Source organism: Larus michahellis, chromosome 8, assembly GCF_964199755.1.
Source record: "Larus michahellis chromosome 8, bLarMic1.1, whole genome shotgun sequence".
Lineage (NCBI taxonomy): Eukaryota > Metazoa > Chordata > Aves > Charadriiformes > Laridae > Larus > Larus michahellis.
The window spans coordinates 37054623-37077863 of NC_133903.1; the positions used below are offsets into that span (position 1 = coordinate 37054623).

Genomic DNA, 23241 nt, shown 5'->3' on the forward strand with positions numbered 1-23241 from the left:
ATGTCCTTTTTCTGACTTACTTTTCTGAATTTCTGAGGAAAGCCTGGAGTTTCTGAGGAGAACCATGGAGAAAGTATGGAAAATAGTACGTTTGCTCAAAACGCACTACAAAATGCAGTGCAGGACAGGGGACTAAGACAGGATAGGGAGCTGGCGACCTAAGTTTAGTTCCACACTCTGTTTAGCAGGCAGCAATAAAGAGCAAGTATTGCCATTTTCCAGAACACTGAATCGTAGCATGCTAATGTCTGTTTTATTTTCCTGGAGAGGCAAAAAAGGGGAACGCAAAAAATATCCAAGCAAACTCCAAATACTGCCTTTGCAACCCCCCACCCCCAGAAATAGTAGGCTATTTGTGAGCAAAAAATATGTTTTATTAGATTTTTGGTAGTAACTAGCTATTGCATGGTAACTGAAGGGCAAACTTTTATTTCACATTTCTGGGAATCAGTTACAACTTGCAGATATTTTGCTTTTACTTTTAGTATGACTGTCATCTTGCTTGGAAACTGAATCAGCAAACCCCAGAAGGCTCACTAGAATATAACTACTGCCCCCCCAGTATAGTTCAACATACAGCAAAATAAATTTGCACAAACAGTTTACGGTTTTATTATTTAATCCACTCCTACTTAATAATTATTTCTATACATGGAGAAGCATTTGCTAGGGAAAAAGCTTGCAAAGCTCTGACCTCGCAAATGAAAAAGATTTTAGATTTCCTTTGTACAAATACAGAACTTCAAATGGTGCCGATGCCAGCAAGCCTGCAGGGAGTGCTGAGTTTCTTCACACAGCCTGCTTGGACAACGAGGTGACTTCAGCCTCGAAGCGCTGAAGCCTTGACTACCTAATGAAAGACTAGGAGGGAGGAAGTGTTCAAGGCCAGGCTGGATGGGGCTTTGAGCAGCCTGGTCTAGTGGGAGGTGTCCCTGCCCATGGCAGGGGGGTGGAACTAGATGGTCTTTGAGGTCCCTTCTGACCCGAACCATTCTGTGATTCTGTAAGAGAGGTGGCTGAGATGCCCCAGCTGGGAATGCCCATGAGGGTGACCTGGTGTCTCCTAGTAGCACAGCATCTGCCTCGCACCCACAGAATAGGCTTTTAGTCACCAGACTTTAAAAAAAAAAGTTATATAAAACTGAAATGTATATAGATTCAAAGGATTCCTAGTGAAATAGGTAGGAGTTTTCCTGCTGAGTCACTGGAATAGGATTTTTCTCCACAAATAGGTTTACTGAATGAGTTTGAGTGCAGCAGTTCCGCACCCTGAAATGATTACCAATTTCCAATATCCAGAGGTGGCTTTGTGATGACTTCTAAAGCCCTATTAGCTGCCCGAGAGGCATCAGTACACATTTGCTTGCTGCTGACAGGCAGAAAACAAAGTCCGTACCAGCTTGCAGCAGGAGCCCCTCCTAGCATACCTGGACCCAGTTTTATCCAGTCAGATCACTTTTTAAGTACACTAATGGGGCACAGACTGTGGGAAGCGTGATTGTGCCTTTCTTTATTTGCTGGGCATTTAGGCTGGGCAGTGTCAGCAGTTAGTCAGTCTGCTGGCGCATGTGACAGCTGTGGGTTTATATTTGAGATTAAGAAAGTTACAGTATATTTGTATTTTCCTGAAGTAATGCTACTGTTCACTGTAAAGGAAGTCTGTAAGATGGATATCAAAAATAACATTAATGAGCTACTAAAGCTAAAATTACAGGAACTTATGAAATTGGTTAAACATAAAAACCATTAAACTGTTTATTGAAGCTTCACAGATATACTGCAGCTAATGAGCATTTCTGCTATTTAAATAAGCCCAAATTGAACACACATTACATGGATACATAATTAGTCATGGCAGTCAAACACACACACAGACTCACTTTTAAAGCTTTATTTGAGGAATCTTTTCCATTTGATTTGTTTTGTTAATTAAAATATTTTTTCTGTATTCACTTATATTTTAATATTGTTTTTGCAAGTGCTATAATTTGCTGCTGCGTTTCCATTTGTGTTTGTTTGCTCTGTGAATATAGCAAATTTGGAATATATATTCAGAACTGTCCTTTTGTTTGGTGTTATTTGTGTTAGCATCACTTGATAGCATTAGAATAATTCAATTGTATGTTGTCTTTCATCCAGAAGGATCTTTTCAAATGATATATAATATCTCACCAGGATATGGAGAAAGCAGCACAGCCACAGGATTGTACTTTGAATTTTCAAGAGAAAAGCAACGTTAGTTTTAAACTTTAAAGGGTGTGAGGCTGCAGGGATTTAAAAGACACTTTTCTTTACCCCTGTCCCAAATAATGCACCAACAAAAACATTAGGTATCTAGTTTGCTTTTTGTTCAGTGTCAAACAGCAATTCAGAGAACTGATAGTTGGGATCACCTCCTTTCAAGCTCAGGTTTGGCTCTTAAGAGTCTCTCTCAGCCCCTGCAGGGGCAGGGAAGGGACTTCCTTTTGTGAAGACCAGAGTTCTTCCCTTCTTTCTGCAGGTGGCCTGGGAGGTGGTACCTCCAGCCTCACAGTTGCCCTGGGTGCCAGATCCAAATTGTGAGGACGTTAGGAACTCTTATATAAGATGCTTTTAAATCATGCCCTTATTTTTACGTAACCTAAATCTTGGAGATTATAAAAAAGACAGAAGGAGATAGCTGCCAGATACCATGTCAACCTTGCCACCAGGGAAATGTTCTTTCCCGGTTTTAAAAATACTGATCAGGCAGACGAATCCCCGGGCCCTGGGGAGATGTTTCAGGTGAAGGTACGTTGGGCATTTTTTGTGCTCAAAAAGCTATTGGTATAATTACGGCCAGACAGCTATTTTAGCACAAGCAATCCAAAGATAGATTTGAAAAATGTAATAGATCCAGGATAAAAGAGGTAATACCCTATTTTTCTGCAAGATGAAAAAAGTAGTCAGAACTTCCAGTTTTACATCATTTCTTCTGAAAAACTACATCTCCAACAGCATGTTGCCCTTTGACATCTTTACTGTGGTTCAGTCGTGTCTCAGAGAAACAAAAGTCATCTATTAAATCCCCGGTACCAAATCCCGCAGCACCAAGTTTTCCTCTGGGTTTTTTCCAAACATGTCTTTACAAGCCTGTATGTATTTAGCTTGCGAGAAGAGTCTAGACCCCATGCTGAGATGGTACCACCCCATGCGGCAAGTTATCCTATATGTGACAAATACAAGAAGATCAAAAGCTTTCTTGAAGTACAGACCATCTGAGACATAAAGAGAAAGTTAATGTATTGATTTATAAATATTATTGAAGCATTCTTAATAAAACTGCTATCAGTCATTATCAGCACTTTCCTCTTTTAAAAAAGAAAGAAATGGAAAAAAAACCCAAACCCAAGCAAACAAACCAAAAAATTCATTTTCCAGACTGAAAAATGTCTCAGTCTGAAGGTTGTGTTTGGTGTGATCTTTCAGTAATTTAAATATTTTTAAAGGAAAACATTTAATAAGTTTTTGATGCTGTTACTACGCAAATATTATTTTTGCCAAGTTAAGCCACAAGTACAGGCAGGGTGGGAGTGATTGTGCAAGCAATAGGTCTTGAAGATAGATTAAATACTCTTGGTATGAAAACCTGCTACAGTGTTTCAGCTTAAAACTGTCTTCTGTGATTCTGGCTTCTGAACAAGTTGCAAAAAAATACTTTGGATTTGAGTCCTTCGGGTATTTGTGTATGCCAAGGGTGAGGAAGAGAGCGTAGGTGGGACAAGTAGGTGACAACGTTTGTACCTTGCTTTCTGTTTTATTATTTTGCTCCGGATTATACACAGCCACCGCTTTGAAATACACTTCTAATGTATGATTTGGAGGTGAAGGGAGATTTTCTTCTTTCTGGGAGATTTTCTTCCCAGAGCCTGGGAAGAAAATTCCATCACGATGATGTGCAGGAAAGATGTGTTTGAAGCTTCCTGTGCGCTCAGGTATGCGCTGGGGCAATACTCTGACGTTGCCCTCATGTTGGAGAAATAATCGTGCCTTAAACTGGCAGGTCTCTCTTTTACATATATGACAGCACAACTACATCAGTTTAATTGACCTTGGCAATCTGCATCTGCTAGTGGTACGTCCCTGAGGGACATTGCAATTTTAAGCTGCATTTTATCGCAGAATCTTCAGTTCCTGTAGACAAAACTGTGTAAAACCCCCTCGTTTTGGTGTACGTCATCAACATTTGCTGAAAATATTTATTGAAAAAGTGATTTTCTCCATGAAGCTACTTTGAAGTGTCTTCGTGATTACAACAAAATAATTTTAAACTGCGTAATAAAGATCATATTAATATAGAGCAAGATAATTTTTTTCTGAGTCTTCTGAGCATTTATGTGTATTTAATGCCATGCAATATAATGCCATGCAGTATAAAATTAATTTTTTTATTTTCACATCCATGTTATTTTTAAGGACAATAATAGTTCATGTGCAGAATGCCTATGTATGCTGTTTACTAACATGAAAAAATTTAAGATATCTTAATGCATGCTTTAAAAAAACATCAGAAACTGCAGTGAAAAAGATACAAAAGATATTGTCTTCATCTAAGCATTTCATTTTGATTGTGTTTTTATGATTTTATTCTTAATATACGTAACAAGTTTCAAAGTGATCCTTACTTTCAGGATGTTCTGGTTTAAATATTGAGTCAAGATGGTTTTGACTTTATTGAAACGTATCTTTTTCAGAATTAAATTTCTTTTAAACCAACACCCTTTGTGAAGCCAAAGCCTTCATAGCATACCGTTTCCTGGCGGGAAAATGTTCCATCTGAAAATTTTCAGTCAGGTTTAATAATGACCTGTCAAAAAATAGCAGGGTATCATTTCTGTTGTGAGGGTTAATAGATATAGGAAGTAAATTCTGGAGATCTAAATTGATTTCTGGGAATTGCATCATAAACATTCTTTTTTCATTTTAAACCTCAAAAATCATATGCTGCATATTAAGTCGCACAAGAGAGTATATGGTAGGTTATTCAGGAGAAAAGCATGTTGATATGGTAAGTGCACTACAAAGCTATGGGTGGAGGGAAAGGGTGAGTATTTATTTTTCCTTTGTTAATATTCTTCATTAATAGGATTTTCAGAAGTGCTGGACTGGGAGATGAAGAATGCCAGTGAGAATGACTTTGTGAATCCCAGCTGCTGGGATAAGCAGTGTGCTCCCAGGGAGGGACCAGAAGAACATTAGCACCAATTATTTCTTGAGCCAGCACCGAGTCAGTCACTTCTTGTGATGCTTGTGTGCATTTATCTTGTACGCAAGTCTGGCTTTGTAGGCACACAGGAACTGCTTACTTTTCTGATACTACCAAGCTGCTGTTCTGTATAACGCGTGTTGTTCTGTCTGAGTCCCGTTTGCAATTACATAGCTTCACTAGCTCAACAAAAACGTTCGTGTATATAAAAGGACTTTTCTACTGTAAATTTACGTTTCAGTAACTGAAAGAACTAGGACTCGGAACCGCTTTTCTTATTCTTATCAGTGTATATTTGACAGATTTTAGCAACAATTTTGTGTTTCTTCTATTAACATACTTGTCGTTCACTTTAATTACAGTTAAAGAGGCCATGGCACCTATCAAGTTTAACAGATGGGGTCTTCCTGAAGTAGATCCGGAAACAATGCAAGCAAGTGAACCCTGGGTGTTTGCAGGGGGTGACATTGGCGGTCTTGCTAACACTACAGTGGAATCAGTAAATGATGGAAAACAGGCTTCCTGGTACATGCACAGATACATACAGGTGATTTTTTTAAAAGTACTTTTCTCTTTCCCATTTCTGTCTGCTTGTAGATACTTTTACTGTGATTGTTAAAATGATTTCATTGTGTTTTAGATTTAAAAATACAATTTTTGAGGAACTAATACCTAGATTATCTGGTGATTTGAAAATTATAGATTCTTTCAACTTGGATCACATACTTGAGTTTGGGTAGTTGAACCCAGCTTTCTTACGTTATCTTAACACTAAAATCCAAGCAACATTTTCTTGGCCCCAGCTCTGAATTCCACTCAAGGGTAGCAAGCCTTCCTGCACAATACACAGTGCAAGTAGAAGTCCTAATTAGTTAATTGGGGAAAAGAAGTGAGCCCCATCAGTATTAAAAAGTAAAATCTCTCAGTAGTGCATAAAATAAAAATTAAATACCGCCAATGTTGTTACCTGGGAAGACAATTTTAGTACTTTTAAAGTACAAGCATGTACTTGTACTTTAGTAGTTTATAGAGCCCTCAGATTATCTACACCAGAACCAAAGTTTGCTCTGATGAGGCTGATGACCTGGACACAAGAATGCACAGGGGAAAATAATGCAAAGGAGAATTTACCTGAGAAATGTGAGTTTAAGGGGTACAGACTTGAAAAACCTGGTAACTGCTTGTTCCCTTCCGGTGCTCCTTGTGTCCCCCTGGCTGAGCACCTCTGCCCTAATTGTTCTAGTAGAAGAAAGAGCACAAGGTCTAGAGGAGCTGCAGAGGAACCTGCAGAGACAGGAGCCACAGCCTGTGTGTGAAGAACCAGCTGACAAAGAGCGTGTTCGTAGTGCAAGGAACTTTTCAGAAACATGATACATGATTCATTCTCCCACAAAAAGAGATTTGAACAACTGAAGTTGGGACTGTAACAGCTCGATGTCTTTCTCCCCCATCCATCTGCTCAAAGCCTGTCTGATTGCATGTTTGTGCAATTTCATGCTGTTGGGGTCTGATTTCACTTCCTAAAAATACTTCAACTGAAAGCTTGTTGTTAGTATCTGTGCATATTTTTTCTCACTTGTTCTAAAGCACTGTTTGTGTCCTGCGTTCTTAGACCCTATGAAAATGCTGAGTGTGAAACATCTTTAATCCCTGACCTGCTTGCTTAATTTCTCAGTGCGCAGTGAATTTGGGTAACTGTGACGGGGGAGAAGGGGCTATCTCCTCCTTTTTGTCTCCTTCCTCTTTAACCTCTAGAAATACACGCATCACTTAAAAACCCTCCTTTATCATGTTGCTTCCTCCTCAAAGCTTGTTTTTTTTTCCCCCTCTGGAATGTATTGAATACTTCAGAAAAAATCTGAATAGTCATGGCTTGAGAATTAGAATTTTAAATCAAGCAGGCTTGTGATATTAGAGCATTTTCGTTACCCTTTGCAGGTTTCAAGGCAGCTTATTCGACCTTACAGTCTCACCAGGAAGCTAATGGGAAAGCCTTACAGCAATCTTCACAGGAAAGTTTCCAAATGTCAAGTGTCACCTTTCCAGCTGTTAGATGAATGGGTTGCCCAGGGGCATTTATTTGGATGTGCAGCCCTTGTAAAATCTGGTTGCTGTGGTGCAGCGTGCTGTAATTTGGCAATTTACTTCACCAGTGTTTGGACCTGGTAGAAATTTTAGTGACTGGAGGAGAGTTTGTTTTTTAAAGAAGTTGTTTAGAAAGGATTGTGTTACCCTGGTGTTTATAGGGGTAGGTGTGTGCATGTGTGCATGCTTTTGTGCACGTGTGTGTGTGCACATCCAGGTCACAGACCTGTGTTCTGGAAAATTCCCGTATCAAATGAAAAAATACACTTACACACTACCTTATTTTGTCTCTACTGTGAGATTCTAAGGCAAGAAGCATCCCTGTGATCTGAGTGTCTGAATCCGAGTACACATTAAATTTTAAATAAATACATTGATACCACCTATTCATTGGCATTTTAGTTACAGGAATAGGTAGCCATTTCCAAAATCACCGGCTATCTCAGCACCAGGATCTATAAATAATGCAGTCAGCCTTTAGCAAAATAAAAATATTCCATAGGATTTCTCAGCCAACCCAAGACCATGTCAAAGCCTGAAACTCAAAACGCCATCCCGACTTCTTGCAGAATGCACCGTTTGAATGGCACACTGCTCGTGTCCCAGCCTACTCCAGGCAAAAGGCTAAGCAAACAGATGGGCCTGAGATGTGCCCTGAAACTCCAGTCGTTGCAAGCTCTGGCACATGGTCAAGTGAAGCATGAGATCCAGACTCAAGGACTCTCCAGCAGAAATGCCTTATGTTCAAAACTGGGAGTTATTTACAGAAGCTTCTTGGCTGCTCTTATGCTGGAAACGTTCCATCATTAGTTGCCTAAATATCTCCTGCCTCTTAACGTATTCCTCCCACTATATGAAGCATAGGTTCATCTCAGAAATTCTTGCCTGCAGCTGTGTCAGGTTAGTTTCTATAAACATGACCAGTCAAAGCCTAACTAAGGATAGTTGTAGTATAACCTGTTAGAAAATATAGTCAGTCTTCCTAGAACCGTTCTTTGTGAGTCATTAGAGATCCAAACAGAATCAGACCGATTCATGCAACTATCTGCTATTCACAACATTTTTTCAGGATTCAACCTTTATTGTTATTCCATGAATGATGTAAAAATTTCTGTAAAATAATTTCAGTGATGTATTTAGTTTGGGATTGCAATGGCCCTCACTTTTGTCCAACACTGACTTTATGATCTTGCACAGAAGCAATATAGGCTGCTATTCTCTCCTGTGCCTCTGTTACAATTCATTTATTTTTGATCAGTGTATGGGATTTAATAATATAATAGCTATGTTTGGATTAATTCACAATTATGCAGGGCTAACTTCTAATTTTCTATGCTTGCCTTGAGAGCAAAGACAGCTCTCACATTGTGATTCTTCCAGTGTTTTCTTCCTGGACCACTGGGCCAGCCTTGATGCTTCACTCCTGCTCCATTCATACACTTACCTGTGGAGCGTTTTCCCATATGTGGCAGTCAAGCTGACATCTTCTTCTCACTAAAATCCCTCTTAAAAAGTGACTTTTCCTCTCTGGTTCACAATAAGTTTTCTTTTATTTAAATCTATCTTTTCTTTACTGTAATCTCCCCAGTGTGGACAGTTCCTTTTATATTTTTCCTAGACTGAAACGTACATGATACACTTAAAGAATAGAGGGCTGAATCCCAACTGATATAAATTGCACTTCACTAAGATGCTATTCTATACGAATTTGGAGCATATCAGTGTGTTATTTTGAACCAGTATTGTATATTTGCTATTTTTTTCTTTATCTATGCTGTCAAAAATATATGGGCTCTGTATCTGAAGAGTATAGTTGTTGATTCTTTTATGAAGGTTGACCATTCTCATACATTCCTCAAGCATGCATGAATGTACGTTATTTTATAATCAATAGCAGAGATGGGTGGTTCCCAGGAAGCTTGTCTTAGAAGCTATTAGTTATGTTGTCTGCTTCTTTTCAGGATAACCAAAGGAAAAATTGAATGTCCTTTTGTTTAGATAGAACAACATATGAAACACTAGCGTGGAGATGAGTAACAAAGCAGCATTTGCAAAAAGGTGGAGTAAATGCAGGTGCAGGAAACCTGGTATTTTTGTTGCTTACAACTGAGTAAACATGTTCCAGTCTGTTCCAGAAACAGAAAGCCAGGAAGCAAGTTAGAAAAATCTCAGTCCAACTGGACAGAGCCCTGACCAACCTGCTCCAGCTGACCCTGCTTTGAGCAACGTTGTTGGACTCGATGGTCCTCAGGCATCCCTTCCACAACCATTCTGAGGATGCATGAAATAACATTAACATATTTAACAAAACTTAAACATATTTAACAGAGTTAAATAACGGATAATTGGAGAGAAGATAGAAGAAGCACATGCAAGGGAGAAACGATAGGGTGGAAGAAGCACATGCAAGGGAGAAACGATACGTTTTAAGATCAGACTTAAAAATAGAGAAAGCAGGATTGAGATGACAGTATTCAGGAAAGCTCTTCCAGGCAGTAGGATTTGTAGAGAAGGCTCTCTGTGAAAAATAACAGTAATACAACTACTCACTTTCACAGTCTATCTTTGTTAAAGGCCCGAAAATGGAGTTAGACCATACCGTTGTGGTTAAGAATTTTCTCCATCTAAAGCAAATGAATGTCACAAATTGTATCAGGTCTAAAGCTGAGTTCCTGTCTCTCAGCCCTGCACTACAGACTGTGCTGCTTTTGCCTCTAGGCATATCCTGGTTAGAGTAAGGTAGGGCCACCGCATGCAACGGGATGGGGATTTTTCAGCACCCTGTTCCAGTATCCAAAAAATTGCCATGACTGGAACAATAAGTACCTGCAATATTGTTAGCTCAGCTGGTTGGCATCAAATTAGAGGACTTTGTCTCTATTTTTAAAAATCAAAGGAAGAGTTATTATAAATAAACCCTTGCCTGCAGGCTTTCTTTTCCTATTTGTTTGTGCAATGTCAGGGAAATCCTTCATTATAAAGATGATTTTGCTTTCAGGAAGCTATAAAACATTTTAGTTTGCCAAAAGTTTTGCTTTGTAGAAAACAACACATCAGGGCTTAGTAAATTTATTTCTTTTATAAGCATTGTGCTGAAAGGAACAACCAGCAAAAAATAAATAGAGCAAAAAGGGAAGTGGTAGGAAGGAGGGAGATAAATCTGCGAGGATGTATAGCCGCTGGCTACTGAACCTTCAGCTGCATCCTGCCCCTGTGTGTTTTTAAAGACTTGGTTTATTCCATTGAAACCTTTTTTCTCCTCCTCCTGCCACCTCCACCTGGGTTACCTCCTCATTAACAAACCATTAGGCACTTCTTGCGCTGCTTGAGTGTGTCTGGGTGGAATTGTTTGTGGTTTTGCTCTTCGTGAGGGGGAGATTAGCAGGAAGAATAGATCTATTTGCATATGGTTTGGGAAGTTGCTTATGACCAGTTTGCCTGATGGCATGCAGGAGGCAAGGCCTATTTTTCCATGGATGTGTTCAACCTCCTGGTTCAAAAGACTTTTGCTGCTCTGGTGGATTTTATTTTTTTTGTCTCGTATAGGATTTATTTTCTAACAGAAAGCTCATTCTGTGTCTCTAGTTAAGAATCACTTTCAAGCAACACTTATTTTAGGTGAGAACAACTTTTTAGGTATGAAATTGTCCTGCTTAGGAAAAGAAACAGTACAATGTACCTTAAGCTGCATATTAAGCACTTAATCTCTCTGTCTGTCTATAGCAATCGGTATTTACAGTTATACAAGCAGTGAATAGTTGAGTGATCCACAGACTGAAATATATTCACAGAGAACATTTGAACAATTCTGGATAGCCAATGAATTAACAAATAACTGCTTTCAAAATGGAAAAATAAGTTTATTACTCGCATGTGCACATAGAGTTGGAATTGGCTAAAAACCTTTCCTTAAGTCTTTCTTTGCTGTCAGTCTTACAGAATCAAAATCAAGGAGTTCAGTGTAAGAGTTCAGTATATCAGTGTTGGTTTCAGCACATTTCCCCACTTCCAAATATGTAGGAGACAAAAAGTGCTAACATACAAAACGTGCTTTAATTTCAGTCATGTGATCCAGGAAATTCTGTTTTGGCATTGCAAACAACATTTTGCAGTAGAAATTTTAGTTAAGAAAGACTAAAAAAAAGTTAAAAGGGTGAAATCAAACCCAGAATAATCAAAAGACAGTACCTCTTTTTTCTTTTTTTTTTTTTTTTCTTTTTCTTTGATTTGTCAGTTAACAAAAAGCTTTTGAGATGTAGAGTGCTGGGCTGTTTGGTCTTCTAAGAACTTAGATTTTTCTGGTGTAGGAAACCAGCCCTGTGGAGTATGACATAGGGGAAGCAGTGAGGACTCGGGAGGGAGGAAATGGGGGATGCCTGGCTTTTTTTACGGTGTGGCTGCATCAGCTGCCAGCTGGGAGAGGTGGTGATACTGAAGGGAGTTTGGTCCCACGTGTTAGGGATTTTTAAAGCTTAGCTTTTCTCAAAAAGTGCACCATTAAGTATACATTCACGTTCGCATCCTTTAGGCTAGGGCAATTCCACTACTTTCAGTGTTTTAAGACCGTCAGAAAGTTTGGCCCCCGAATGTATCCTCTCTGTCCAAGGAATCGAAGATCTGGGGTTAGAATGTGAGACGTGAATCCAGGCAGTCCCAAAAGAAAACAGACATGTGAACTCTCAGGTTTTCAGCCAGCCTAGGAAACAAAAGTCACTAAAGCAAACAAAAAACCCCTCATCCCATCCATGCCTGTTAGTTTTCACAGGTAGAAGTAGGGTAAATAAGTTCCTTAACAAAAGCCTAATCCAAACAAACCTAAAAGGCAGCAATTTGGAAGTGGCTGTGGTTTTTACTCTGTTACAGAAAATCTTTCCCACACCTCCAGTAGTGGTTCTTTTTGTCCTGCTGAAGAATTCTTCATTTTAAGGACAGAATAAACTGCTGTGACTTATTAGGAACACAGACTGTATACGGCTTCTCCATGTTAGAAATTCATGCTTTATTTCTTTGTGATTCCATTGAGTCAACCGTCTGAGTGAGCACAGATTTTAATTCTACCTACCACAGCCTGATGAGGGTGCAGTTCAGTATCTAGAGATGGAGAAAGATTTTCTCTTTGCAATTTTTACAGCATTAGATGCAACATTTCCATTGAAAGCTTTTCACCGACTCTCCAGAGAAAAGGCTGTCTTTAAAATGAAAGCAAAAGTGACTGTGGTGTCACAGATATAATGTGTATGTTCTTCATTGATCCCAGATCAGAGTCTAATTTTAGTCACCCTTAAAGTATTCATAGTAACACAGTTAAATATTAAAACAATAATAGTTTTGCATGTATTGATATTTATCCCATTGTGTAGGCTAGATAAAAATCGTTAAAAGGGGGGAAAAAAGGTGCAGGAGTTCAAAATACATTGAGTTAGGGCTGAGTGATCCTGCATGTGGATGCCTTCCCTCATTTTTCACAAGTCCCTACACTTTTTATAGACTGGTGCTTGGGAAGAAATCTAGGAAGGGTCTGCCTGTGCATACCCCGGTGGGGTGTTTTTCAGTCTCACTGCTGCTGGCTGCTGTAGGGATCAGAACTGGCTGTTCAAAATGGCTGAACAAACCTTTGAACTGAACCGGGCTTAGCAGTACGGGACGTGAAATAACTCTTTCATTATTATTATTCCTCGGCTATTTCCAGTATGGCATAATATTTCAGCACGAATGTTATTTGGACAGAAAATGTTACATATGCAAGTGTTTGCATATTTTGCTGATTTGCACGTCTGAAAACGTAATAGAATACTTAAACTTTGGGTTGTTTTCTATGAATTGTTTCTTTATCAAGGTTAATAATAAATTGTATAAAAATGAATCAGCAAAAGAATCGGTGATTTTTTTCTTTTTTTACAGTCCTTACACGGTGTTGCAGTTTCTGCTGTTCCAGAACTACCGCTCTTCTATACTCCTATTGATTTAGTAGACATCAGTGTAGAAATGGCTGGACTGAAGTTTCCAAATCCTTTTGGCCTTGCCAGTGCAACCCCTACTACTAGTTCTTCAATGATTCGAAGAGCTTTTGAAGCTGGATGGGGCTTTGCTGTCACTAAAACGTTCTCCCTGGATAAGGTAAGGAAATATTTCAAGGTGTATTTAGCATGTAACCATTTCTTTGTATAGTTGAAAAACCTGAATCTTTTGGGAACAACACAATTAAATCTAGCTAGCATAAAGATAGCAGGGAAGGGTATGGTACATTGTGTAGGTCGACCAGTCTGGGAGGTTCCAACAGTGCAATATAAAGGTGACACAGTTTCTGGTTTTGATTGTTGTTATATTCTTCCCTTTTATTCACCGACCTTTTAATATTAGCCAACTAGTAAGGGTAATAGTCCTTCTTTAGAAAAAGTATTGCAGCGAAAATGTTTTCTGTGAGGGATCAGAATGCAAAGGGAATGAGTAACAGCTTTATCAAGCAACTCACGAAAGGCGGCTTCTGTGCCAAGGACTGCCAAGATAAGCCATGGAAATTGAGATGCAGCTGCAATGTGATAATGTGGGTGTAAGCTTGAGGCTGGGTGGGTAGTGGAAGAGAAAGATGGAGGCAACATAAAACAAGCCTATGAAGGCAAGAGTAGTTGTGCTGAAGGTTTGTAGTACAGTGTCATAAACCTTCAGTAACGTGGAGTGGAAGAAGAAGGAGTTAGAATTAAGTCTTGAAGGCTATGGCTCAGTGTGGCACCTAAAATAACGCATGTTGTGTAGAATTAAAGTGTGTAATTGCTTGTTTGACCTGAGAATGGCATTCGGAATGCGTTTCTGCTTACATTCAAAATGGCAAAATGAGATGGAGTAAGAAGTTTAGACGGTGAAAGAAAACAACACTTTTGATAAACGTATTGCAGAGAAAAGAAACAGGATATGGGCTGGGATGTAGATGTGGTTTGACTTGTGGAGAAGGGAAGAGGATCAAAGGTAAATCCTTGGGTATAGGCCTGAGTAACAGTGTGAATAATGGCAATGTGTTGTCAACCAGTGACAAACAGTAGCGTGGGCTGATGAGAGCTTTTGAGATGAGTTTGGAAACAAGGAGCTTTTATTCTTGGTTCAGAGATGGGATGTAAAAACGTGCTGATGGATGGAGACCTTAGCAGGGGAGGAAAAGTGGGTTTGTAACCCTGCCACCTCTAAATGGGTGAGTACCATAAGTGAATTAACTATAGAAGGTGGCCCTCTAATATGAGGAAGGTCTAAGGACAAAGTGCTGTATTACTACAGCGTAGTGTAAAATACGTCAGACTGGCTTCTGTGACTGCTGTCGCTTATACCTGAAGCAGCCCTAAAGAAGTAAGTGCTCCTCAGGATTGCAATGGAGATTCCAATCTACTTCACAGGGTTTCTTATTAGAACACTTTTTAGGACATAAATGTCATTCAAGTATGTTTACAAGTGACTTATGTGTATAACATACCGTCAACTGTAATTATTCAGTGCCTAGGCTAAAGGCAACTTATAGCAAGTACTGAGATTTATTTATTTATCAGTTTTATTGCTGGTATGCTCACAATCCTGCCAGACTGCGCGTTGATTACTGTGTATCTCAAGAGCTAAACAGACGCTGGCTGAGTTCCAGCTTGGGTGGGAGTTCAGGAGGAAAGACATGCATGTTGTAGGAAGTGATGTTGGTACTCCACTAAGCAGCAGACTCTGAGTCATCTCTCAAATGGCGACTGCAACGTGTTCCACTGGATGCCATGCTCTGGAGGTGTGACTGGGATGGAGAACTTTCAAATGAGAGGATTGCTAAAAGCAAGTATCTTAAGTGGCTATAAAATATGTTTTTTAAAAATATTTTTTTTGTTGCATTTATATACAAAATATTGTAGGTATTATTTAATTTAAAGAGAAAAAGTTCAGAAAAGTGCTTTGGATGAATTCTAGTCCAGTGATCATTATTTCTAGCTAAGCTTTCTTCTAAAGTTCAGTAGGAGGCAGTAGTCTTTCTCTGGTGCATATTGCTGTGTGCAGTAGGACTGTGTCCCACCCAAGTACTACCTAGTTTTTCTGCTGTTGTTTGTATTCTTCCCAGTAGTGCACTTCCCACAGGTGTTAAGCCTTAGTATTGCTGACATGATCTGAGATGCTTGGCTGTGAGGTGCTGCAGAAATAAAATTGCTTTTATTTATAATAGTAGCATGGTAATTAATGCTAAAAAATAAATATTCCAAATGGAAAAAAAAGCTCAATGAGGTACAGCAGTTCTTATGTGAACACTGAGTATTACACAAAGACTGTTCTTGTTGACTTAATGCTAGAACAAGGAGTAGGTAGAGAGTTTGGAATAATATAGGTTGGCATAATGTGCCAATTTTTTTTAGAACTTGGCTTCTTATTATGTAGACATAAATCTTGTGTAGTGTTCAGGAGAGAGCAGAATGCTCTCTTGGGCTGTGGTACTTATGGAAGTAGAGATTTCAGACCAGGCTAACTGCGTAGCAGGAACAGGACCAAAGATTTCCTGATGTGAGCCTGCAGAGTCAGTGGGAGGAGGCAGAGCTGCTGCCCAGACAGGAAAGTTCCCAAGAGTGGAACAGCTTCTGGGAGGAAGGGAGCTCGCTAGACACAGTTTTTGGCAGCTCCTTCACTTCAGCCTTGATTGTGTGTGATACGAGCAGGATTCTGTGCTCATCCGTCTTGTTTCCTCATTTTGTCTGTCCTGGTTAGGTTTAACTTGTGGACTTCTTTCTTATTTGCAATAGTGAAAGGCCAAGCATAAACTGCCGGTGTGGCAATGGGGAACTTAGCAGCAGAAGAATTGCTCCCTTTTCCAGAGCCAGTTACTGAATCCATCACTGTGTTCAGTCAGGGAAACCACTGACTTCCCTGTTGACCATGGGCATCCTTTGGCGCTTCAGCAAAAAGTGACTGATGCAGGCTAAATTTGGGTGACATATAGCTAGCGAAAGCACATACAGCCTAACCATAGATTTCCGTGCATTCACTACTATGTGATGGAGTAAGATCTGAGAGAAAAGCAGGATAAATCTTGGAAGAAGAAGATCCAAGGACAGAGATAAAAAGGAGTCAGGCTGGAGAGCCGTGATTCTCATAAGACAGAGGATTCATTTCATGTGAGCAACTTCTCCTTTTTCCCTCTTTCACTACCTAGCACAGAAAACTCTTCTATAATACTAGGCTAGGGATCCCTGCCATGAGAGGCCATGCTTTCTTGTGTAGGGGAACTGTTGGATAGCAATGCTGCAATTCTAGTCCCTGGGCCATAATTTACTCCCCCAGTCTCCCCCACCCTCGTCTGTCTTGGCCTCACCTTGAGAGCATCACACGTTGAAAGCCACAGAGGGAGTTGGCATAGCACTAACTGTTTCGTGCCGTGCTCACTCCCTTTTAAAACACCCACATATTTTGCTGCATAATTGCCTTCATGACAACCTGTGTAGTGTTTTCTGTTTGTAGGGTGAGGATTTCAACTCCGAGTGATTCAGCAGAAGTTTGTTCTTGCGTACTACTGTACTATTGTTGAAACATAAAAAAAGCTTGCATGAGAAGTAGCTGAAACTCCTTCAGAAGTATTTATACCTTTAAGTATACCGCACTCGACATATTTTAGATGGTACTGGATATTATAGCATTATGCAAATATTAATTATAGAGTACTGTACCTGTATGTGTCTGTAGGTATCTGCGATGGGGATAGCGACTTGAAGAATTTTATTTACCAAATTAAACATCTTTGCACAGCTGTTTTAGTATTAAGTAGGTTTGATTTGTTCAAGAAATGAGAATAACTTTTTAAAATGGACTATCACTAGGAAAGACAAATGGTAGCAAAATAAAAATGCCCCTTCACACCTTTTCCTACATTCACGTCTTCCCTGTTTGACTGCAGGATCAATAGCTCATTGCGCTGTTGGTTCAAATAGTATTTCTGTCTTATTCAGATAACTCTGTGCCGCAACATACTATTTGTAAATTCTGTTGCAAAGCTATTGATGGGAAATGGGGGAGCTGCATATCATAGAGTCCACAATAAAGGAATACCAATTATTACCTCTTTTAGAGCTTAGATGAACAGAAAACTACCCACAGAATGAGAGCTACTGCATTAATTAAACAAATAACTGTGAGTGGGAGTTTTTTAGTAAAGCATTATACCAAACTGGTTTATTTACTTAGAATTTATTAGTGAGTATTGTTTAGTACACAAAATTTGCATTTAAACCTGTAATCAGGAAGTTTGTATAAGCATAGTATCAAAATAAGTCAGAGGTTATGCAATGTGTGCACGTCTCTATACCATATCCATTACCACAGTGAGTTTATAGCAGAAATTTTGGTTTTATCAACAGAATTCAGGCTTTGTTGTTCTCTCACTGCATTGTATGGGCTGCTTAGAAAGAGGAAAAAAACAACTGGGATAGCAGAAATGTTTGCTTTGATTTTTAGATGCTTCCTTCACTTCTAAAATTTAATTCTCATTAATCAGATACATCTGTCTTTATTCTGTTGTGACATGCATTGATTTGTGATGCTGTCGCTTTCAATAACGTGGAAACAGTTGCCTTTATTATGAGAACCGGCAGAAATCAACATGCAGACTAACTTCATTTTTAATCTTTAATATTTTTCTTTTCATTATACATGGAGCAAGTTGCATGGATGATTTTAAAAAACAGAGCTACAATTAAAACTAGATTAAATTTGAACAAAACCATAGTGGAGAAAACTTTCTAGTCATAATATATGTTTATACAATTCACTGTTGTACATTTTACAATATATTTTCAGAACCATTTCTAAATTAAAACCATTGCTGGTAGAGAATTAATTAATTTACCAAGGATATATCACATTTCTGTGTGCTGTGTTATTACAATATATGTATTCAGGCTCCAACTAGTTCTCTCTGTACATTTGCACTGTGTGCACCTCGCTTCATAATTGAAGGTGGTAAAAATCATGGTACAATGACGCATTGTTTTCCATAACATTAGTATTTCACAGAAGTGAATCTGTATTACAAAATGTATATTTTTGTATGATATTACAGCATAGTAATTTAGATTAAACTAGTTATAATTTATGGTGCCAAGCCAAAAAGCTATTTAAGATGCATTAAAATGCAGAACCATGACATTTGAAATTCTGATGTTCTTAATATGACAAAGGTTATTCTATGGAGTTTTGCTATAATATGAAATATTAATATTTCACAATACAGTTTTGATGAAGTACAATTTGCCTAGCTTGCATATGATAAAGAAATTAAATGCTTACCAAGGGAGTTCAGTGAGAATTAGAGCCCTGCCTGAACATCTGCTTGAAATGTTATTATCCTGTCCTACTGACAGCATCGCTCCCTCATTGTTTTTCAAGATTGACAGCTGAATATTGTACTGATTTCTGCAGCAAATATGTTTAGGTGAACTTTGTTTCGTTTTTTAGGAATTTAGAACATGCTTTTGATTTCCATCCCATAATTTTTTTTTATACTCTTGACATTTGTAGATGCCACATTGAGGTCTAGTACGCTGTAGCAAAGATAGACCATTGACTTGCAACGAAATGCCAGTTGATATCTCAGTAAACAGAAATATTACTATTCTTTATTGTGTGGTCTGTATGAAATCTGTATGGGCTTTCTTTGGGGAGACAAATGATCAGATTGTTAATGTCAAGTATAAAAAGGACTGTTTGCCTTTCTACTAAATAACATCAGAGGACTTTTACTAACTACGTTTTTTGAAGAGAAAAATGGGCATTTTACAGGATTTCTTAGCATACGAAGCTCTGTGAGTTGAATTGGTTTTTTGTTTTTACCAATGTTAAAATCATTAGTGTTGATCTCAATATTCTTATGAGTTCTTTATGTACCTTCTTTTGTTCCATATTTCTGAAACAATTTTAATAAGAAATACCAGCTTTATTGTTCCCCAATTTTTACATTTTTAAATCACTGCATAAAATTAGCTAAGTTTGACAGAGGTGGTAAAAGACTATTCTAGGGAAATACAATATAATGTTATTATTATTTAAAATGCTGTAGGTACAACATTGTATTTTACTTGAATATTTTTATACAGAAAATGTGTTCTTTAGCTACAAAAAAGGAACAAATCATTTTGTGCATCTCAGTAAGTGGCAGGAAATCAGATTTTCCTCCTTTTTCCTCAAGAAAAAGCATTTCTCTGTTACCTTCAATGTAAGCGCCAGTTCTCATCTCTACTTAGTTTTCCCCTACCCCTGACCCAGTGTAAAGACGCCTGGAGGCTGTCCTTAAATGCTAGTAACTTTCATCGCTTCAAAATTGCTGTCTGAGGAACTGGAGAGGACTGTGTTTGACCATTCTTTGTCCTCAGTCCGTACACCTGGGGCAGTAGGGGCTTGGCACACCTTCACCCTGGAAGAATCCTGGGCTGGAGAGATGTAGCACAGCTTGAACAACACAGTGAAAGCAGAGAGGCCAAAGAATACAGGAATGAGCGCTTTAACCAAGGCGTTGTTGATAAGCCAAGTACCTTCCTACCTGCGGAAGTCTGCACGAAGTAGAGGTATGCCTTAAATTGTTGCAGGCTTGCTTCTTGACACCAATGACTTTGCAAGTGAGGTAGTTTGGACCATTTTAATAATCTGTTGTTACATTAGTAAGTCTGGGTATTTTGGCCAATTAGTACGCTGAATGTTGGAGATAATGAACTGCATTTTTAAAGCAAGAGTTTAACGACTATCTGTAAAAAGTCTCTCTCTCTTTGTGACTGTATTTATTACTTCAAAAATGAAAATCTTTTTACAGGTTCATGATAAAAATTAGGCCTTTGGGCAAATGTTTAATCCCACTCTTCCTGTAGCATTAAGTATTGCAGAAATGCTTCATTTGTTCTGCAATGAGAGCCACAGCACAGAGTATGTCACGGAGAAGTCTGATATCTCAAGGCATGGGGCACATGTGCAAAACTGGTTCTTGGTATGCTGCAGGTTCCTCAATTATATAGTTGTCTAAGGATTCTTTTTCTGTTCATCTGTTTGTTTTTTACACAGTATTTAGATTGTTTCTTTTTCATGTCTTTTTCTTCTGGAGCCAATGGTTTAAAACAGTAGAGCAACAGTGCACTAACATACAAAGCGTAATTTTAATCATTAACCTCCAGCTTGAATATTTTAGGCACCTTATGTATAAAAGACTTGTAAACCAGTCTTTTGGGTAGTTTTTAATCTGAAAACCATTGCATATTTTAATGAAACTCATTGTGCACTTAGAGTGGCATAACTGAGAAGCAGTTCCAGTGAAATTCGGAAGAGGGTAAGGATTGCATGCAATACTGAGTATTTTGTACATAAGCCTTTCTATAAACAATAGCCACCATAAGTAGGAGTGTTCGTTCCTGCTCAGCATAATGTGTGGTACTCTGGAAGTGACCAGTGCTTAAGAGAAGATTTGATGTCTATTCATAGCACAACTATTAGCCAATCAGTCAAACAAAATGGATGCAAATTTTACGGTTGGCTAAAAATCTGAATAGTGTTTCTTTTTATGTTGAAGAAGCTGCTTTGCTTTTTACTACTTCTGCTTTATTTACCTCATTCTTCTAAAAATATCTGCAAATACGTAACAAAAGAGAGACAAAGCGAGCACACATGCATGATTTTCCAAAACTGCTGAGAATCTGCAGCTCTTGATGTCTGTATCCGAAGTACTCAACATTTTTGAATATCACATCCTGAATAAACAGGATTCTAAAAAGCAAATATGTAACATACTTGTGTAAAATATCATTCAGGTATCATTTTCTGTAGCTGTTTTGTATGTCCTTGGAAGGGTGTTGGTAATCCTGGCAATATTTCAAATAATTTTGTGTCAGGAAGGAATTCAGCTAAAAAGGCAGTTTCAACGTAAGCTAGAAATCGCCAAGTGTAATTCTGAAATTTAGAATTTTCACACGTAAATTCCATTCTCAATTAAGATTTTTGCAGACTCTTTTTAGTATTTTGCTTTCTTCAAAACAACCGACTGCATATAACTTTCCTAAGTGGCAAGAATGTATGTAATAATTTATTAGAAAAACTTGGATATTTTTCTTAATAGTTATATTTAAAAAATGCCTATCCAAGACAATCATAGCATAATGCCATATTTAACATTTTGGTTATCTTATCCACTTTTCAAGGGTTTTTTTGGTTATACCAGTGTAGCTTTTAAGTAAAGGCAACATGCTTCTCCTAAATGCTCAAGTTATCTTAGGTCTTGAGTTCCCACTTGGTAAATGAAACTGGTAGGGCTGTATTTAACATTTGATTTGCCCACACAAGAAGTTAAGAAAGCAAAGAGCTGATTTTTGGATCTCATGGTGATATAATTGCATTTACTCCTGATTGACGTTGTTGCAAAAGCAGAGTGAAGTCCCATATGTTTAAAAAAACTGATAGGTTCTTATGTTAAAATACCTATTACTAATGCAAATATGTATGTGAGTGTATTCTAAATAACATTTCTTATCATTGTTTGAGATTTATAATTATCTAAATATTTTACTATAATAGGGGTTGTGGTTTTATGGGACTCCATCCTTCAGTCAGGAAGTGTAGTATTTTTGTGAATAAATCTTCCAGAGTTAATTGCAACAGGAGACAAGTGTGTCCATCCCATGAACTTTGGAATTATTACATTAAGGGTTATCCAAAATGCTTTTGTCACAGCTAGTTGCAAAATCTAATTTTTGATCTATAGAAAAAGGAAAAAAGAATGCACATTTTTAATATTCTTGTAATATACGTATTATGATAGTCTTTAATTGTACATTCTCACATCGTGTATTATAAGGACGTGCAACTTTAGATTTGTGTGGAGTATTTCATACTACTTCAAAAAATTGTTTCTACTGAATTACACTGATGTTGAATTATTATCAAGTATTGACTTTTTATACTTTAAAGCTAATCTACTTGGACTTTCCTGGTGCATTTTGGACTATGCAGCAGTTAATTCCAACGCTAGCTATAGGTTTCAAAAGCAGCTATCAGCACCTCTTCACTGTTCTCGGCCATATGCTTAAACCTACAATATGTAAGTAAGTTTACAAATTATTTTTTTCCTTAACTTCTGCTTGCCTGACTTCTCTGACGATTCAGTGGAATAGAAGAGGTTTTTTTTTTTTAAAATAAATCCTAAAATATATTACAAATGAAAAAGCCGTAAGCTAATGTTATAGCTGGGTGGTTTTTCGTTAGCAGCTGACCTTCTATTGCTAGAAAAAAGAAAGCCTTGGCTAGAAGACAGTTCAATAAATGAACAGGCTATCTATTGATTTTTCTCCCTCTTCCCTTGTTATGTAATATGATTTCCCTTCCCTTGGAAGGGTTGCTGCCGTACGGGATGGGGCTGGGATCATGGTCGTGGAAGCGTATGGGAATGTGTAGACTAAGGAAGGCTGTCACAGCAGTCAATAAGATCTGAGAGGTGTTGACTAATTGCCTGCTAATTACACAGTAAATTGTCTAATTAAGCTGATGGTTAATTAGGGTACGCTCGCACAGCAGTCTTGTGGAATTTTTGTCTGATGTCTGGGAAGCAGCTTGTGTAATTGGCAAACTGGTAAGGACTGGCAGAGAACATGACTGGGAAGCACGCTGCCAGTAGATGACAGAATAAGGATGCGTTTGCACAAAGGTTGTCATGTGAACACTGAGGGGTTTGTTAGCCTTCTCCAGCTACGTGGCAGCGGGCGCAACGAGAAATTTAGCTGAAAGCTACTGGAAGCTGTAAATAAAATAAGGTTCAAGTGTGTACTATTAGAAAAGCAGTGACTTGTGCTCTTTTCATATTTTAGTAGGAATTTGGACTTTAGATGATTAGAACTTTTGCTAATAAACACAGAATATCAAAATTCTCGTATAAAGAACTTCACCATCCTGTGCAATTTGACCATGGC

The 23241-nt window shown here is 38.3% G+C and overlaps 1 protein-coding gene across 3 annotated transcripts in view; it reads left to right on the top strand.

Annotated features, from left to right (window-relative positions):
* The window catches only part of DPYD (dihydropyrimidine dehydrogenase), a 365352-nt gene that overhangs the window by 175771 nt on the left and 166340 nt on the right, over positions 1-23241 (top strand). For all 3 annotated transcript variants that reach the window (XR_012588641.1, XM_074597190.1, XM_074597191.1), the window contains exons 12-13: positions 5587-5771; positions 13211-13426. Coding sequence is in view for 2 of the 3 variants with exons in the window: in XM_074597190.1 (XP_074453291.1) it covers positions 5587-5771; positions 13211-13426 (401 nt within the window). In the remaining variant the exon portion in view is untranslated. The remainder of the gene's footprint in view (positions 1-5586; positions 5772-13210; positions 13427-23241) is intronic.